The sequence below is a fragment of the Camelina sativa genome, chromosome 11 (genome assembly GCF_000633955.1).
Source record: "Camelina sativa cultivar DH55 chromosome 11, Cs, whole genome shotgun sequence".
NCBI classification, from domain to species: domain Eukaryota; kingdom Viridiplantae; phylum Streptophyta; class Magnoliopsida; order Brassicales; family Brassicaceae; genus Camelina; species Camelina sativa.
In genome coordinates this window covers 23931258-23952358 of record NC_025695.1, presented here as the reverse complement: position 1 = coordinate 23952358, position 21101 = coordinate 23931258, and the positions used below count along the sequence as shown (strand labels likewise).

General features: G+C 32.9%; 2 protein-coding genes and 2 pseudogenes across 2 annotated transcripts; 1 reads left to right on the top strand and 3 right to left on the bottom strand.

Annotated features, from left to right (window-relative positions):
• Positions 2431-5478, bottom strand: LOC104724150. Its single transcript, XM_010442596.2, has 7 exons — positions 5281-5478; positions 4924-5190; positions 4013-4228; positions 3784-3913; positions 3450-3553; positions 2948-3243; positions 2431-2836 (listed from the first exon to the last, which is right to left on the bottom strand). Exons 1-6 carry the CDS (start codon positions 5476-5478, stop codon positions 3082-3084), a joined length of 1077 nt encoding a protein of 358 aa, XP_010440898.2. The 3' UTR covers positions 2431-2836; positions 2948-3081.
• Positions 6266-8871, bottom strand: LOC104724149 (annotated as a pseudogene).
• Positions 9550-10449, bottom strand: LOC104728269 (annotated as a pseudogene).
• LOC104728268 (E3 ubiquitin-protein ligase SINA-like 7) lies at positions 11691-12785 on the top strand. Its single transcript, XM_010447273.2, has 2 exons — positions 11691-11934; positions 12086-12785. Exons 1-2 carry the CDS (start codon positions 11734-11736, stop codon positions 12749-12751), a joined length of 867 nt encoding a protein of 288 aa, XP_010445575.1. The 5' UTR covers positions 11691-11733; the 3' UTR covers positions 12752-12785.

The window sequence follows — 21101 nt, the reverse complement described above, 5'->3', positions numbered from 1 at the left end:
CTAAGGTAAATTTGAGCATATCAAACACCTACAAAGTATAAAACTCAATTCAACAATTAAGAAAAGAATGAATGGAGACAAACCTGAAAATTATTCTAAATTTGATTCACTAAATTCAGAGATGGTGACCATCGAATTGTTAGGGTTTCATCATGATGGTCTCGGTCTCAATATCAATTCGTTCTCCTCCGATACGTGTTCCAATTTTGAAACAAATCCCTTCCTCTGCGGAGAGATTTATGAAAGAGAGAGAAAAATGAGGAACAAAATGATTTTTTTTTTAGTTAAATCTTCACCCAACCATTATTAAACGTATCACGTACGATACGACTTAGTTATTAAAGTCATCTTACAAGAAGATGATTAGTGAATGGTTTATGGTCTGCTGACTTTGCATATTCGAGTTTTTTTCTTACCAACTGATAAGTGTCGAGAAAATTGAAGTATATCTTATGGGGGAAAGTGTCATTATATTAGGCTTAGAGCCTTAGACCAAATAAAAGCGAAGCGAAGTCACTATTTTTTCCTTTCTTCTCTTCCCTTCTATATAAACTTTTCCACCTTACGATACACTAAACCAAAATATAACAGTTTTTATATTCTTTTATATGTAAAAACCGTAAATTAGCTGTATAAAAGAACATGTGAAAAGGCATTAAAAGGCTTATATGTGTTTTTTTTTTCCAACCAAAACATCCTATACATGTAAAACTGAAAAGTAGCTCTCTAGGTGATTACACATCAGCGTACCACATTTTTTGGATAAGTTAAATATTTAAGCATGCATTAACTCACCATTGCATATACAAACCAATATATAACTTGTTAATTGTACATATTTATAAACTAATTTAAATTCACTTTTCTTAATTTTATAAAAGTATCTATACAAATTGAAACAATGAAATTTTAAAACTAATAAGTATAACAATTAAATAATATGTTTTTAGAATACTTACATTTTTGTATAATTTATATTTTATTAGTTATAATGAATATATTAATTGAATTTATGGTTTATTTTAAGAAAAATATGATTATATGAGATACGAAATCAAGACTATTTTTTATTTACAAATGTTTTCAAGATAATTTTTTTCTTATTTTTAGGTAAGTAATCGTAAATAAAACTTAAATTATTAAATAATAATAGGAAAATAAAATAATAATCGGAAAAATTGCTTACTCGAATGGATTTTTATAGTAATGATTAGTGTGTAAATCTTACGTCAGACATAATGCATCATGTAATTTTACTTTTTTATTTTTAATTATATTTAAATATTGGTTGTATATGTATGTTACTTGATAATGTAATCTTTGATTTAAGTTAATAGATTAAGGTGTTAAAAACTATTAACACCAAATAATAGTCTACTAGGAGATATCCCGTATCGTATAGCACGGTCAATATTTTTCTAAAAATTATAATATAATAATAATACAGTTATTGTTATTATTTAAAAAAAAAAATATTTTGTCTGAGATAGTATGTATTTTTAATATTATAATTGTTCGGTATATCTATATATATCTTATTGAATACTAATTATTTTAAAATATTATAGTATTTTAATTTGTTTGATTTATATTGCATGTTTGTTATATTTGCATCATTATTTTGTAAAATATTTGAAGTAGTAATTATGATATTGAGCAAATGAAATTTATTTATTTATCAACCACATAAACTTAAAGGATAATTTATTTTTACCAATCCGCCAATGTAAAAAATTAAAACACACATTTTTTTTTCTTCATAGATTAAGTAATGTATCTTTGATTTTAAAAATTCAAAACAATACAAAACACTTCATAGAAAAATTCTGCATATTTATTAATCATAAGTATTATATGATAATTCTAAACAATTTGTAAATAAAATAAAAGAAAAATGATAGTAGAATCATAATTTAAAATCTTAATAAAATCTTCCAAATCTAATTATTAAAAATAATCATATTGTCTACTTGGATATAAAATCTTAATTTTTAAAATTATAATTGGTTACATATTTTAAAAAATAATAATAATTTTCGTATATAATTAATTAGAGAGAAAATATTTTTTTTTGAACATTAAAAATTATTTAAAAGATTTTATTAGAAAATTCTGATATAATGTTTATTTGGTCAAAGTATTTTATTCCATTAGATTTTATTCAAAACAATAATTAATTAATAATCTTTAATTAATTATCTTTATTAAATTATTAAATTAATCTTTATTAAGTATTTTTAATGGTATTTGAATGTAAATTTTTACACTTTTAAGGTTAGTTTCATATTTGTATTTCTCAATTGATATGGTAGGATTAAATGAAAATTTAGTAGACATTACTTCTAATTTTTTCAGCCTCTCCGATATACTGCTTTAGTGCTTTTGTGTTGAGCGTTGTATAACCCGGCTCCTAGAGGGAGAATTACTCTGTCCAAAAATCTTGATGAATTCTACTAATATAACTGGCCAATCCACCATTTAAACATAAGCCAATAGCCTTTGTGACCAGTCAACATACTGGAATTGCTTGATTGGCGGTATGATTAATATAAACACGTATGTCAACTCAAGGCGTTGAGACCAAATTTTCAATGCTCAACAATAGTCCCGACCAAGTGACCTATAGTGCATTCTAAGCAGATTGGAGCTAGCTAAAGTGTCAGAAAGTTTGACCAAGTGTTTGCAACAGAGATTGGTGTTTCTGAAGGGAAACCACATCCTTGGAGCAACTACAAGACCAAGATCTGTGACAGGTTCTCCAAAGGGAACTGTAGCATGGTAGATTGATCTCCTTGCTAACTCTGAGGCTTCTTCAATCGACATATTGAATTTGTATCTGTTGACAAAACGATCATAAGATTGAGTGGTTACAATAATACTAAATAAAAATCAGATTTTGGTTTGGGATTGTGACTAAAAGAGAAGTAGGTTAGAAACAGAGAAATACCCGCTATCGAGAACACTGTAAGCGTATGGTGAACCGGAACCAACAGAGAATCTGTCTTCCTTAAGTCTTCCACCATAAGCATCTCAACATTTCGCTTTGCTGTGTGAAACTATAGACCGGAAAGGAAATAACGGTTAGGATATAAAGATTGAGGTACTGACTGTTTCATCCCATCCAGCAATCATTGTGCCAACAGAAAGTCTCATTCCACGGTATGAGTAGAGCATGTTAGCAAGAAGCTTTGAAGCTCCCGAAACAGAGATTCTCCTTTTGTTTGCCAGCTCATGTAGACGACACTAGGACAAAGAAACAAACCACACTCTCTATTAGAGATATAGATTCCAGATTTGGTAGACAAGTTAACAAACTACATTAGCATAAACTGGGACAAGCTTTTAGATACAAGAAATCAAAGAAACCATATGTATGCCCTTGCAATGAAGACAACTGATAGACGCAGTCATCAATTCAGAAAGCTAACAAAAAAATACTCTTTAGGTACCTTAATTCCCAAGTTTCTATGCCAGAATTGGCAATCAGCAGCTCCACCAGCCATTGTACCAAGCATATAAGGATTAATTTCAATAATCTTCATAGACGGGGACGCTGGATTGGAAAAAGTAAAACACACACGCAAAACATCAGCAATGACACAAATGCATAGTTTCTTCTAGGTACAATATCACTGGCTAACATAATAAAGATTAGAACTTCAATCTTTAGAGAAAGAAAGCCAGCAAGAATCTAATTCAATCTTTAGAGAGGTCACAAGTCACAACTAAAACACATATAGAAATCTGAAATAAACATAAAAGCATATTCAAAGAGAAACATACAGATGTATCCTCCCATGCTAGCTCGAGAATCAGCAGCTACCATAACACCTTCTTTAAAGATAAACGCAAGTGTAGTTGTACCCTTTGCGGGCTTCACCATCTCTACAGATTTCTTCTGAAACCCATCGAACTAAAAAAAGAAACCAACACAAACAAAGCAAAATCCCACAATCAGAATAAAAACCAAAATCATAGTAACAAAAATTGAATTTCGAAAACTAAAACTCACATCAGTTGTTCGAGGAAGATCAAACGAAGGTACAGACGAAACCCCATCAAACATCTCATTGTTTGATCCAAAGCCAATCACAGGCATACTTGTCTCAAATCCACTAGTGTCAAGCCGATCGCAGTGGCCATCGCCTACCTCAACCAAAAACCCACCAGTTTTAGCCGGAAAAATCAAAGGATTCGAGGTGAACCCACTGATTTTCCGGTTTCGATCTTAATCGCCCTCGAGTCGCCGTTTAGGTCAAGAGAGAAGAGAGAGAGAGTCAGGGAAGAAAGGAAAAAAAAAATGGGGAAATAAAAAAAAATTGGCTTTATATTTACTCATCATCCAATCGCAAAACACGACGTAGCATTTCTCATGGGTTGCTCAAAGTGCTTCCCGAAGATTCGATTCTCATATTGTCAGACGGAAATATGGATTTTTAAAAAAAAAATATTGGAGCCCAATTTGAAGAGAACCACTGAGAATAACTCTCAGTGGAGATGGTCTTAAGATCCTTGGTAAAATACATACAAAAACTACATTATCAATTTAATTTTATTTTATTTTAAAGACTCAGAGTCACTCAACATTAATTTTTATACAAATCATATACTCTATTTTTTAATTTTTTACATTAATTTTTACACAAATCATACACTCGAATCACTCTATCGAATCACTCTACTGTATATGTATTTTCACACTTTGCTTCAACTAGTCTCTCACTCTCTCTCTATGGGACCAACCAAACCAAAGTCTTTTCCTTTTTCTTCAAAATCTCACACTTTTATCTGAAATTATTCATTCAATTTTTTTTTTACAACAAAAAGATCAGCTCATAAGAGCCAATGAGAAGGAAAATCGTTTACAAACAAAACAGAATGCGGAGATGTACGCGCTTGGCGTGCCAAAGAATCCACACTGACATTAGTATTTCTTGAGATTAGAGATAAAGATAAAGACGAAAACTCCTTCCTATCCATCTTCATATCGTCAAGGTATGTCTTGAAAGCCGGCCAGTCTTGAGGAGAAGACACCATTTTCACCAAGTCTGAGCAATCTGTATAAAAAGCTACATCTCGATAGTCATGACCAATCATGCACCGCAAAAACCAAACAAAAGCTTCTACTTCAGCATGCAATGGGAAAAGACTACGGCGGAAATTGGCGGCACCCCTCGTCGGCGAAACATCCTGAAAAAAGGAACAAACCCATCATGCACCCGCAAAAACATCACCCTCTTTCCACGAGCCATCGACAAAACACCGATAACCTGAGAAGACCGTAGACATGTAACCCCCGCATCCCAGTTCCCAAGCACCAGAGGCACTGGGAAGTTGGGAGAAAACCTCATCCCCATCATCTGCCTGAGCTTGTAACCATGTGGACGCCTCCCCCACCGCTAACCTAACAACATCCTCTGGCTTGTCTATAACATTCTCAAATACACGAGCATTCCTCGCCTTCCATATATACCACATGATCCAAGGGAAAAACACAACTTGAGAACCCGAATTAGACAAAACCCAGGAAATGATCCATGTTAGCATATAGGGAGTCCGTAGGACAGGAGACTGGGTCCACCGGCACCTGAGTTAAAGCCCAAGCCTGTCGAGCTGGCGGACATCGAAAGATAGCATGATTAACTGTTTCCTCGTCAGCACCACATCTAACACAAACTGAATCACAAGCAATGCCCACCTCTTCAGATTTGCCGAAACCGGTATGCACCCGAATAAGACTTGCCACCTTCAATTCAATTCAATTCATCAAATAAAGAAACAAAGTTTGCCATTTTTTTTATATCAAAATCTCCGCAGTTATATAATTTTTGTTCATAAAAATTGCTAGTAATAACAAATTTTAAGATAACATCATAACAATTAGATTACTGTTTATTCAGGTACTTATACCTTCGGCCTTTATTGGGAATCGAATAATTTTTTAAGCCCATATCATCTATATCGTCTATTTACAGTTTGTGTAATTGTGCTTACTCTGTGATCATGAATGAACAATGAACTAAAAATCTTAGGAAATTAGGGTTTATGCATCGCTCCAACATGGTTGGAGCCTCCATTCCAGAAGCTTCCGGCCAAGGAAATGGATCTCACACCATTCTTCCGCATAATAGACAACTTTCTTCTTTATTAGACAAACTGAATGATATTCTCAAGATCTTGAGATACCATTGAAATTTTAATCCTTTGCACACAGTGTAAATGTAATGGTTTAATATATCATTTCTATAGACTATAATGAAACATATCGTTTAAAACTTTACACCTTTATTTAAACCAAACCGAAAAAACAATATTAATTTATTATTTCTACATGTGGTTCACACTCCAAGTTCCAACATCTTAAAATATCATGATTCGTATATGTATGAAAGTAGTAGCTCACAATGTTTCATATTTTAAAGTGGAGTAAAGCAGAGGTTCCGTCAAGTCCTTTGGAAATGAAGTAAGCAGTGTAGTATGTAATGGTGGTCTCTCTGTACTTGGTAGGGTTTTCTTCAGACACAAGCTCTCTAATGGGTCCGTATACTGTAGGATTCGGTTTCAAGGCGGTGGTGAAGAAACATGCTACAGAGACCCGAGCTCTAGTTGCTCTGTTCGCCAGTACTCTATGCTCTAAACTAATGAAGTTGTCGTTTGTTATAAGCTGCATTAAAACCCGAAAAATTAAAAAACCTTTGAACCAAGAGGACGATCACTTAAGCAACTCTAGCATTATATGGATACTTGTGCATGATTGAGGAACAATTTTTTGGTTGAGCAAACTTGCCTGTAGGAGATCTCCGACGTTGATGATTAGAGCTCCGGGAACATGAGGAACATCGAACCAGTACCCTTCACGAAGTACTTGAAGGCCTTCGATCTGATCTGGAAGAAGGACGGTAAAAAAAGAGTTGTCGGCGTGCAGACTGACTTGTATGCTAGATCTACAGACTTGTATGACAGATCTCTATGTGCGATGCTTAACAGAGAGACGAAAGGATAGTGAAGAGACGACACAAGAGATTTGTTAACGGGGTTCGGAGAACCTACATCCCCGGGACCAAGTCCAGAATCATTCACTAGAATTAGAACGCAAAAGTCACATTTGCCAATGGTATCTAGCACACACTTGTGCCTACCACTCTAATCTACATGAAGTAAAGGAACCACCACTCTTTGTCTTTTCCGACGATTGTGAACCTCTACAAAAAACACCAGCAGATTCTCTATCTTACTGGTGGGACAACACCACACACAACATGTGTGCTTCTCTCAATTTTAGGTCTAGGGTGCTTAAGTTGCTTCTTGTTACCACCTCTTCCTTTTATACCTCTTAGAATTCTCCACAAACCTTAGGTTCCACAAGCTTCTTCCTCTTGTCTTCTGGGTAAAAGCTTGTTCTCTTTTTGTCAACTTGATCCATGTCTTTGTATTGTTGCACCTAACATATGCATGTCTTTCCTCTGACACAGCCGCTCCACTGTTTGCTGCAACTTGAAGCTTTTCCGCCCTGTTGCACTACACAGTCACTACACAATGTCTGCTCTGTTGCACTACACAGTCACTCCATGTTGTCTGTTATGTTTTCTTCTGCGTTGCGCTTCAAGTTAACTCAGATGCTAAAACATGTTTCTGCTATATTGTATTATGAAGCTGCTACCTCCTTTCTGCTATGTTGTGCTTTGAGATTTGCTCAGCTGCGAATGGATGACTTATTCTTATGAGCATAAACAAGATTGGTTGAGCTCTTACTTTTTGGATCTTCTCAATAAGACTCCAAGGTTCAACACGTCACTTCATTCCATGTGACTTTACATTGAGCGGTCTTGGATGTGGTGGATTCTCTGATTCTCTATCTGAGGAACCATTGCGTCTGTGTCTGTAGTTGGTTACACATGCTCCAGCTTGATCACTGCTTATGTGTCTAAACATATGTTTGTGTCAGACTTGTTCACTACAACGTTCACTGCATCTGTGTCTGTACTTTCGGTTGTATCAGGTTTACCCATTGCTTCTTGATCATATCTCTTGAGTCTTATAACCAGTAACAACACCAATATATCTTCACTGACTTATGCCTAAAGTTAGGTCAGGTTATGGACAAGGTGGGTAGTTATGGCCAACCATCACCAAACCCTTAGAGCATTCCATGTCATTGAGGTGATTAGGGTTCAACCCTAAAGCTTCTGATAGTAGCATAAAGAGAAATTCACCCAAATTCATCACTTCCTCCGAATATTCTATCATGACATCCCTAAAACAATTCACCATATATACATAAATAGAGGGATTACACTTACTGACTTACACATTAAGTTAAAGATATGGAGTCATATAAATATACCTTAAAATTTCTGGAAGGTCTTGTGGATTCGGCGGATCTGGAGCCATGTTACAAGTAACTGTGTCTCTCCAATTTGCTGCTTGAGAAGTGTAGAGATCAAAATTACTTGAATAGTGAAACTTTCTTGTCAAATCGCGACAGTAGTGCTCTTTCCTCACTTGTGGAGATTGCTCTCGAAACCCACGAACTCCATCTTTCATCTTCTCAAGAAGATCGAGTGAAACTCCATGGTTGATCACCTGGAAGAAACCCCACTTCTTTGCTGCTTCTTTAATCCCTTCAATCGCGTTCTTGCGTTCGATCAAGGTTTCAAAGATCCGTCCTCCGAGATTGATCGTTGGGATCGTCTTGAGATGTAGCAAGTCTAAGGGAAGGGATTTAGGGCTTGCTAGGTTGGCAGATGAGTGATGGAAGATGCGTGGAATATGTGTGATTCTTGCGTCTACGAGTCCTTTCACACCCGTATTTGTTTCATCGAAAGCCTTAAGCTCACTGGCACGGTCGAATGAAGCAACCTCAATCGTTTTTGTTTAGTAGAAAACAGAACTAACAATATGATACAAATCTCATACAACCCACAAGAAAAAAGGAATGGAACTTTTTTCTCAGCTCAAAGTCAATGATAAGTCCACTTATGCTACAAGCAAAACCATTGATTCATAGAGATAAGGTTGATAGAAAAAAAGAGCCGCCTTATAAGCTATGAAAGCAACTGGGGCAGACAAGTCGACAAAAAGTTATCTTAAGACAAAAAATGAAAGTTTGACGCATCTTTTTATTAGAAACATACATTCTCAAATCTAGAGATAGAGTAATATTCCAGAGGGACCATCGAATCCTTTGGATCTATAGAACTTTGCATGCACTGATTTGGTTTGGTTTTGTTCAGTCAAAAAAGGAAAAACAACTTTTCCCTCTTTTTAGTTAAAACCTAAAGAAAGCCTAGCTATTTTTAGGTAATAAAGAAATGTTATTTTTCAACATTTAGCTGAAAGACCATAAAAAATAAGCTTTCTTTAGGTTTTAACTTTTAATAACATGCATGATGAATGACTTAAATCTTAAAGCACCTATATCGGTGAAAGACTCCTTTACATTAAAAAAATATTATCTAGTTTACTTCTTAAAAATTTTCATTATATAGGTTTCCAACTTTTGATTTGGAGGGAAATATGTTTCAAATTTTATTTTCAGGGATNACTGCATCTGTGTCTGTACTTTCGGTTGTATCAGGTTTACCCATTGCTTCTTGATCATATCTCTTGAGTCTTATAACCAGTAACAACACCAATATATCTTCACTGACTTATGCCTAAAGTTAGGTCAGGTTATGGACAAGGTGGGTAGTTATGGCCAACCATCACCAAACCCTTAGAGCATTCCATGTCATTGAGGTGATTAGGGTTCAACCCTAAAGCTTCTGATAGTAGCATAAAGAGAAATTCACCCAAATTCATCACTTCCTCCGAATATTCTATCATGACATCCCTAAAACAATTCACCATATATACATAAATAGAGGGATTACACTTACTGACTTACACATTAAGTTAAAGATATGGAGTCATATAAATATACCTTAAAATTTCTGGAAGGTCTTGTGGATTCGGCGGATCTGGAGCCATGTTACAAGTAACTGTGTCTCTCCAATTTGCTGCTTGAGAAGTGTAGAGATCAAAATTACTTGAATAGTGAAACTTTCTTGTCAAATCGCGACAGTAGTGCTCTTTCCTCACTTGTGGAGATTGCTCTCGAAACCCACGAACTCCATCTTTCATCTTCTCAAGAAGATCGAGTGAAACTCCATGGTTGATCACCTGGAAGAAACCCCACTTCTTTGCTGCTTCTTTAATCCCTTCAATCGCGTTCTTGCGTTCGATCAAGGTTTCAAAGATCCGTCCTCCGAGATTGATCGTTGGGATCGTCTTGAGATGTAGCAAGTCTAAGGGAAGGGATTTAGGGCTTGCTAGGTTGGCAGATGAGTGATGGAAGATGCGTGGAATATGTGTGATTCTTGCGTCTACGAGTCCTTTCACACCCGTATTTGTTTCATCGAAAGCCTTAAGCTCACTGGCACGGTCGAATGAAGCAACCTCAATCGTTTTTGTTTAGTAGAAAACAGAACTAACAATATGATACAAATCTCATACAACCCACAAGAAAAAAGGAATGGAACTTTTTTCTCAGCTCAAAGTCAATGATAAGTCCACTTATGCTACAAGCAAAACCATTGATTCATAGAGATAAGGTTGATAGAAAAAAAGAGCCGCCTTATAAGCTATGAAAGCAACTGGGGCAGACAAGTCGACAAAAAGTTATCTTAAGACAAAAAATGAAAGTTTGACGCATCTTTTTATTAGAAACATACATTCTCAAATCTAGAGATAGAGTAATATTCCAGAGGGACCATCGAATCCTTTGGATCTATAGAACTTTGCATGCACTGATTTGGTTTGGTTTTGTTCAGTCAAAAAAGGAAAAACAACTTTTCCCTCTTTTTAGTTAAAACCTAAAGAAAGCCTAGCTATTTTTAGGTAATAAAGAAATGTTATTTTTCAACATTTAGCTGAAAGACCATAAAAAATAAGCTTTCTTTAGGTTTTAACTTTTAATAACATGCATGATGAATGACTTAAATCTTAAAGCACCTATATCGGTGAAAGACTCCTTTACATTAAAAAAATATTATCTAGTTTACTTCTTAAAAATTTTCATTATATAGGTTTCCAACTTTTGATTTGGAGGGAAATATGTTTCAAATTTTATTTTCAGGGATATATAAATTAAAGTCATAGTTTGGACTCCAGTTGGCTTGATTCGATAGTTCCGAGGGAAAATAGATCGTTAGCTCTTGTATTTTTGTATGTTACTTGATAACTATGTGTAATCTTTGATTCAAGTTAATAAACTAATGTGTTAAAAAAAAAACTATTAACACTAAATATTAATTAACTAAAATAAAATTTAATAGACAATTATATATTTTTAGTTGATAAAAATTACTACTTATGTGAAGTGACCTTAGTGCAGTGGCAGGAGGTAAGTCCATTTGTAGAAAGCACCATCACATCCGGGATTTGATCCCGGTTCCTACAAATGTAAGAATTTGGTTAATGGACCGGCCAGTTGTGACCCAATGGTCAAAAAAAAAATTGCTACTTATAACAAATTTTAAGATAACAATTAGATTATTGTTTCTCTAGGTACTTGTACCTTGGGCCTTTAATGGGAATCGAAGAACAATGAACAATTAAGCCCATATCATCTATATCGCCTATTTTACAGTTTGTGTCATTGTATTTGTCAATTACGCTTGCTATGTGATCATGAATTAACAACAATGAACTAAAAAATCTTTAGGAAATCAGGGTTTTAGGCATCTCTCTGACATGGTTGGAGCCTCGATTTCAAAAGCTTCCGGCCAAGGAAATGGATCTCACACCATTCTCCCGCAAAAGAGACAGCTTTCTTCTTTATCTCCCAGTGACAGAACGGACAGAGAGGGTAAGAAACGCTTGACGATGCTAATGGATCTTGAGATTCTCGATTGTCCCATTTGCTGCGAAGCCTTCACAACTCCTATCTTCCAGGTGTTGTCTCTATATCTGAATTATAACTTTAAAAAGATTCCTTTTTAGTGATGATTTGAGTATTTTTGTGAAATTTTGTTAAAGAAACTGACTTTTATAGTTCTTGAAAAAATGTTTATATACGTGTAATGTGTTGGTATTGCATTTTCAGTGTGATAATGGACATTTGGCTTGTGCTTCTTGCTGTCCCAAACTGAGAAATAAATGTCCTGTATGTGCTTTGCCTGTTGGTCACAACCGCTGCAGAGCAATGGAGACGGTTCTTGAATCGATCTTGATCCCATGTCAGAACGCTAAGTTGGGTTGCACCAAGAATGTATTTCACGGGAAAGAATCAAATCATGAGAAGAAATGCGTCTTCTCTCGATGCTCATGCCCTGCATTGGATTGCGATTACACTAGCTCATACAAGGATCTATACCTTCATTATATTATCACCCACATGGATATGGAAATATACCAGAGTAGTAAGTTCAGCTGTAACGTTTCCTTTATTGTTCGGATGAACATCAGCGAAAAAATGTTGATTAGGACAGAGTACGCGAAGAGTCTTATGTTTGCGTTGCAGTGTTTTAAGGAGCCATACGGTGTGTATGTGACTCTAAGCTGCATTGCGCCATCTGTTCCAGAAATAGGACGGTTCTCGTATCATCTCTCTTACACTGTGGATGGACACGCTGTGATTTACAAATCACCTGAGGTGAAGAGGGTTCATGAAGTGAATTTTGAAACCTCTCTAGATAATTCCATGTTGATCCCTAACAGTTTATTGCGTGGTGAAATGTTGGAGATGAAGCTTTTTATCAAGGAGTGGTAGCAAGAGTAATAAGGTTGGGGGTGGTGACATAGATGGAGACCTTTTATTTTTTTTGTTTTTTATATTCCTATGGAAACTCTATCATGTTGGTCAGTTTTATTTAACATATAAGTTTTGACCTGATGAACTAAGATCAGTTTTTAGTTAATTTTAGACTAGATTTTTGTTGGGTCTTGATGACGATTGTAACTTCATTACAGTTTTAATTGTAACTCGTTTGGTTTTGCATTTGGAATTGACCAACAAAACACTAACTTTAAGTTTTTCAAAAAGATCTCGATACCTAGGAAGTATACGGTGAAATTCAGTTACTAGCCGATAGAGTGCAAAACATTCTAAAACCAAGTGACCAGAGATTGTATTGTATGGAACCAAACCTAAAACTAAGTCGAGGCGTGAGGTTTGTAAAGGTCAAAAGTTAGACATTTATTATGGCTCTATGTATTAGGCATTGGTTGCAGAGCAATGGAGAGCTATGAAGCACGAGGTTACGTCTTTTGGCAGCCGTCTCATGTCCTGGATTCGTCTCAGAAACGTTTCCCAGACGTTTCAGAAAAAGCAAAAAATGGAAACAGAGGAAACGAGATACGGGGACGTTTCTGAGACGTTTTGAAGATAAATAAAAGTGTCTGATCAGTTTTAGAATATATGCAATTTGACTATATATTTCTATTAAAAAACTCAAACGAAAAAGGAATTAAAGGCATGTTCTAGGGTTTTTATATATACTCAACTCATTGCCTTCTATTCTTCACCGACCTCTTCTCTTCACGTGTGTGTCATTGACGCCTCCACTTTCGTTCACGATTTCATCTCTTCTTAGACGTGACTCACCACTAACCAGAACAAGTACGTGCCTATAAATTCTAATCGCTCTTTTTCTCTTTTCTCTTTTCTCTTTTGACTTTTGATTATTGTTTTAGTGTAGCGTAGATTAAGATTAATAAATTAATATATAACAACCCCATAGTCCATAGATACTCATCGTTGTCGATGGTCATGTGATCGTTTGTTTACTTATCGTTCTTTTTCGTTTTTGCTCAATTTTAAGTTAATGTTATGTTGTTTGATCTGATGAATTCTCAAGGAAAGAGAATTTTGGTAGTACCGCTAGTAATGAATCTACTAATTCTTCAAATTAAAGTTATGAAGTTCGACTGTGGAATTATGTGACTCAAGTAGAGAAACTAGGAATAACATGAGAAACTTGGAAATTCAAGTGTAATTTTTTTAGTGTAGTGTCGATGAAGTTCGTATTCTACTGTTAAAGCTCACTTTGCTTGGAATAAAAGGTAATATACACCTCTCTCTTTGCTTGGGAGGGGACCAAAGAAAGTACGAGTGAATGAAAACGTTGAACGACAGTTGGAAACAACAGTTCATGGGGATGTTCTTGCAATCCAAAATTTTTTTAATGCACCACAACATTAGACTAGGAATCTTTAGTAAGTTTCTCCTCTTAAATTGCTTTCAATGGTTGATAGTCGTTTTGCTTTTATTATTGTGATGATTAAAAGAGGGAACTTATCAAAACGAAACTTATCAAAACCATCCTCCAATCCTTCGTAATAAGTTAGAAGTGGTATACATATAGAGATGATGATGTAGGGAAAGAAAGCTTTGTTAAGGAGAAGATCTAGGATGATGATTGGTGAGATAACATATCTTATATTAATTTCACAAGACCTATATAGGATATGATTAGATATTATAGCACTGATAAGCCATGTCTTTCACTTGGTATATGAGATGATCCCATGATTGAAAGGGTGAAGTGATATACAAAAAAATAGAAACGTTAAGTGTCTGAATTTAACGTCTTTTATGACGTTGTTTATGGTATCCTACCGGCTTGTTGGATAAAGAATAAAAATTCCCAAAGGTAACAAAGAATGTAGGGGAGTGTTATTTTTTGCTCAACTAGCCACTATAATATCATAAACAACATCATAGCAAATGCTAAATTTAGGCAATTGATCATCTCAATCATGGAATCCCACATCTCTTATACCAAGTTAAGGCATTGCTTATAAGTGTAACACATTCTAATCATATCATATATATAGGTCTTGTGAAATCAATAATATAAAACACATTATTCCACCGATCATCATACAAAATCTTCTCCTTAACAAAGTTTGCTTTCCCTACGCCATCATCTCTATAAGTAATTGATTGGAGGCTGGTTTTGATAAGTTTCAGTCTTTAAGCATCACAATAATGGAAGCAAAACGAATATCAACCACTGTAAAATTTTTGATTGCGAGAGCATGTCATGAACTATTGTTATCCAATTGCACTCTTCATTTGCTTCCTTATTCATTGCTACATATATATTGTTCAAAACAATGTGAACAACACAAGATGTTCGATAGATGTGAGAATAAGCACTTAATAATCTCGTTAGTCGCCTTACAAATTGTTGCTCTGCCATCGATGATTTGCATACAATTTTGACGATCAACTTCATTTATAATTTCTTTCATCAAATTATAAATAAAGAATTTATCTTTTACTTTGCTAAAAAATTCTATAGCCCTGACAAACAAAGAATCATTTCTAAAAATACTAATGAAATTAATGATAGGTTTTCTAGTAAGATCACCCCAACCATCTGAAACAACAGTTACCCCTTTTTCTTTCCATGTTGACTTAAGTGGTACTATACCCCTTGAAAATGGTTTCTCTTTCTGTAGCAAAATCATTCTCAACTTATTATAACCAAATGTGTGAGACTTAGGAATGTGCTAAAACACTCCTCCCCCTCTCAGGATTTGGGCCCAATAAAAACCTAAACCGTTTCATTTATACTTGGTTCGAATAAAAAATTAGTACGTGTAAAGATTATATCACTTGGAAAGTAAATTAGATGGGAGGGTTTGAAGGAGTGTAGCTAACAAATATGGTTATTACTACGTAATGCTGGAATGGGTATCGGAAGTATAGTATTAGTCAATAACTTTAGACCAAGAGCATTACCGGCACAAAGAAAAATGATTATAAAAAACACAAGTTATTTTAACTAATAGAAACTCTGGGCTCCTCTTAATTAAGTTCACTTGTATCACTAGTTTTATCAATTGGAGTTCTTGAGTAGGAGAAGCCAGATCCAGTAGGCTGATCCAAGAAATATTATGTTTGCCATCTGAGAAGTTGATACAAAATCTGGAAAATAATAAAGAAGAATATATCATTGGTTTTGTGATAGACCTATATAGGAACATGCTTTCGGCTACCTTTTTCCATGAATAAGTAATAGAGACCAAAGAAGGAACACTTCCATTGTAAACATCGAACCTCAAACTCCCTATTTTTTTTTAGCCACTTTATACAACAAGTCATTGATAATAATAGTGCTTAGGAAAAGAAAAAGCAGTATAGATTTACCATTCTTAAAAAGAAGACCTCCGAGACAAGAGCATCTAGGCCCTCCATTTAACCATATAAGAAACGGACTGATACGGGAAAAATGTCAAAAAAATCCACAACTTTCAAATTGTGGCCAAAAAAATCATCAACTTCTCAAATGTCATTTAAATCACCAAGTTTTTGTTGGTTTTTTTTTTTAAATAGCTAACTTTCGTTGATTAGGCCATTTAAGACACGACGTTAAAACGATGACAGAAGTTAACTCCGTCAGAAACCAAAACGACGTCGTTTTCATTAGAAGAATAAGACAAAAAAAAATGAGCCCAACAAGAATTGAACTGCATACCTTTAAGACTCATAACAAGCTCTCTAGCCACAATAACATTCTAATATTACACCAATCAGAGATGTATATATATATATATATGTAGACAATCAATTAAAAATAGCAAAACCAAAAATAATGTAATATGTATGTAATATATTTATAAAATATATGTTATTATATCATTACTCTTTATATATATATATATTAAATTTTAGTGTATAATCTATATATAATATAAAGAGTAAAAAATAAATATTTTACAAATACCAAATAAAATGTATGATCAATACGTCTTCTTTGGTATATATATGCAAAAGGCCATATTTAAAATTTACACTCTTTATCCTGATGAATAAGATATTAATTTAAATATATGCACACTATGAATTATAAATTTTATTTACTATTTAATAAAAAATATATATATATATAGCAAAGAAAATTTTTATATTAGTTTTTGCTCTTTATATTTTATATCTATTATATTCTAAAACGTTAATATATAAATATATATATATATATAAAAATTTATGATATGATTACATATATATTATGGATACATTACATATAACCGATTGTTTACGTATAAATATATTTTTGTTTGTAAAGATATATAGAAATGTAATTGTGGCTTAATGGTAGAGAGCTTGTTTTGTGTTTTAAAGGTAGGTACTTCGATCCTTGTTGGACTCAAATTATTTTTGACGGAATTTAACTCCGTCATTGTTGTGTAACTGAAAATTTAACGTCGTGCCTTAAATGGCCTAGTCAATAAAAGTTAGCTATTTTTAAGAAAAATCAACAAAAACTTGGTGATTCAAATGACATTTCAGAAGTTGATAATTTTTTGGCCACAATTTAAAAGTTCGGGATTTTTTTGACATTTTTCCGGATATTCTTTTGAATTCTTCTAAGATTTGATGAATTAGTAGAAAAATTGTAATGACGTTTCACTTTGATTAAAATAATATAAGTACTTATGTGTTTACATGTATATGTGTCCACGCCATATTTGTTGAATTCCTCTTCAATTTTTGTTTTTGTTCTCATCAACTCTGCAATCATATAAATCTATATACCTAAATACTTGTAGAAGACTTTTCATGTACATACTTCTCTTTGTAGATTCGAATAATATTTTCATGAATACACTTATACTATGTTTGAAAATAATTGTACCATGCATCTTTCACAGGCGGACTGCCATACATGATAAAGAAATATTGAAACGCAATGGTTAGGTTATATTTGTACTTTTCAGCACCAGTTGCAACTTCTTTATTTTCCTTTGCCAATCCAAACGTCAATGGATTCGCACTCTCTAAGGCAGTTATGTTTTTTCAAAAGAATGTTTATCAATGCCTGAAGTTCTTTAATACGACGAAACCTCTTTTGTAACCTATACCTAGGCATATTTTCGTCCTAAATAGAGAAGTCTAAATCATTATCTAAAACTCTCTTTATCCTAATAAGAGCCTCTAAATGCCTAGTGGGTGCAATAGCCGCTAGACACGCATTCTATTCTTTAAGTCATGATATCTCATAAAAGTTTCGTATTTTCGTTTCTGTTTAGACTAATACTATTGGTCTGGATCCATGATGCCTCGTAAGAATCAGAGAAACCACAGTCCATTAGAGAATGAACACACATATAAACGGATTTTACTTTAGGAGAAATCAAGATACTATAAAAAACTTTGAGCGATCAGAAATTCCATCAAATTTTCACCATATGAGGGAATTATTTGGAAATTTAGTTTAGACCGTTTCATTAAGCTTGATTTATAATTTACTTAGACATGGTTATTTATATGTGTAAACGTGTTTTGTATTATCAATATAATACTTTACTTTTTATATTTGTGTATACTTTATAACACATAAAGATTATTCCAAAATTCTAATGAACATAAAAGAATTAAAAACTATTTCTTGTTCCATGACTAGTATAATTTCTTAAGATGTATTTCAGTTTTGGGTTTCTAAAACTACACTTACAATAACTAATGAATTTTACTAACAAAAAAAAAACCCATAAGGGAAGATGAAAACCCAAATGAAATTTTTTCAAAAAAGAATTGTAAATTTTTACCAATTTTTTTTTCTAAAATACTAATACTTTCATAAACTAACAAATTGGTTACATGGAAATGGAAGAGCTATGTCATGCCACTAAAAATACACTTAAGAATAAACCTTACTTTTCTGCTTATACTCTGCATATGTTTTTCTTATAATTTACATATGTTTTGCTCATTTTTGTCAGTTTACTTTTCTAACAATATGTTACGTAAACTCAAAATAATTTTGTTTAAAGTGATTATAGGTTTAGAGTCCCTTTTATTTTCTTCTTAGACTTATATGTGTTTAAAAGTATAGTTCAATACAATTTTTATTGATTTTTATGTCTTTATGATTTTTAAATTATTTTAGTTTTAACTTAACCTATTTAAATATGATTTTATAATCTGAACATTTGTAAAAAATTGATGCCCTCTAATGATGATGTGTTGATCAAAGGAGAGTTTAGTACTTTATTTAATCAGTTATATGTGATGTTTTAAACGTTTTTATTTCAGTTATAATAGGAATGGTCCCTTACGTTTTTCAACCTTAACTTTTTGAACCAAGAAACATCTATTAAATAATTACGAAAAAATTATAGTAGTTTAGGTTTGGTATTAAAAATTATATTTATGTTCATTAACATCACATGACGGTAATATAGTCAAAGTACTGATTGGTAAGGTACTCCAGTGGTGTTAAGCCACAAATCTCCTAATAGAAGTTTTCTCATAGCAAAATTGTTAGCTTTCTTTACTCGAGACAAGGTCCGAACTTGCAGTTACATTGCATCCCTAGAAACTTCGAGTCTAGGAGCTCTATTTCTCGCTGAAATTGAGCCGTCAGTATATTGGTTTGTCCTTCATCCAGCTTGCGTGTCTCGATTAGCCAATACTAAAACAATCATGGTACAATTGTCTACCAGCGTGAGCATAGAAGGGGTCTTGAGGGGCACCAAATCGACAATAATACACGATTGTGACATCAACACTTATGGGGTGCCACAACCTGCCCCTTCTTCGGCCTAGCTCATGAATATTAGTATCATTACTATAACTATTGAATAATTATAATGAAAATGAAACGTAAAAATATCTCGTCCAAATGTCAAATCATCAGTATTTAGGTCCGAAGGCTTTTCAAGCTTTAAAAACATTTAAAAATCTTTAAAAAAAAAATTATTTGCCAATCAGACTTTTATGACTTTTTAGTTTTATTTTTAAGTTTTGACAGTCGCTTTAATATATTCTTTCTTTACTTCTCTTCTTTTTTTTAAGCCTTAAAATGACATTGTAAAACCAATAAAATTTAAAAAACTATTTTTTTCTTTCCCTATCAGAATTAAAAACTCTTTATAAATTTACATATACTTATGCACAAATCTCTTTTTTTTTGTAGATTAATTATCAGCATTTTTTCCTTTCTTTTGACATACAGTTCTCTTCACAAATTTATTATTTATAACATCACCATTGTATTTCTATAAAATTTTGTTATTAATAAAATTATTATTTTGTCACTATGTGACATACAGATTAATATTTATCATGATATATATATATATATATATATATATATATAAAAAATGATATATAATTATAAAAAATTATAGTCATAGCTTAAAAAATTTTTTTTTAACAATCAGATTTTAACAGTCAAAGTATTTACAGCTAAAGTTTCTGCAGCCAAATTCTTTACAACCAAATTTTTGCAGTCAAAGTCTCTACAGACACAAATAACAGTCGTTACCAATTGGGGCCTTAATCTCATACTATACAAGAACGTAAGAAATATTTTTTTTGTTATATAACATTAGAAATTTTGATTATAAAAAAAATTGGTTGCGAGGAAATAGATGATAAAATAAATTCTAACAGCATCTTATAGAAAATATTTTGATGAATCATAACACTATTTATTATATTTATTTAATATTTCTAAAATTTTGAGTTTATATATACATATAACTTTGAGTTTATAAACTAGATATATCTTAGGGGAAGTTATTTTATCAGGTCAAAGCTTATATATAGTAATAACGACAAAAGGGTTAAAAAAACAAAGATGGTGATAGATATGTTCACTAACATCCATAAAAGAGTGTTCCATAAAAAAAATTTATGTTAATTATTATTATAGATATTGTTTTTTATAGGAAGTCTTAGTGAAGACTCTTAAAGAGCTTCTCTCTTATTTTTAAGACACTCATCTTAAAGAGCTTCTCTCTTATTTTTAAGACATAATTTTTTTTTTTTTTTTTATGACACCAGTTAGACGTTCTCAACAGAAATGTAAAAACATATTAAAATGACCTTCTATACACTTCTCCCTTCTATTTTTGGTCAATTTCTAGACGAAATCTTCATCTCCAATTCTTCGTCATGCAATAAAATGTGAGGAATGAATTTATAAGAGAGATATACTTCTGAACCTTAAGACTTAAGAGATATAATATATGAGCACTTTTTCTTTACAATTAAATTGTATAAACAACTTTTAGTCACCTAAAGTGTATATAAACATTTGTTTCAAAATTTTAAATTTTGTTCATCTAACCTTATTTTCAGTCGTTTTTTTTTGTGTAGAAGA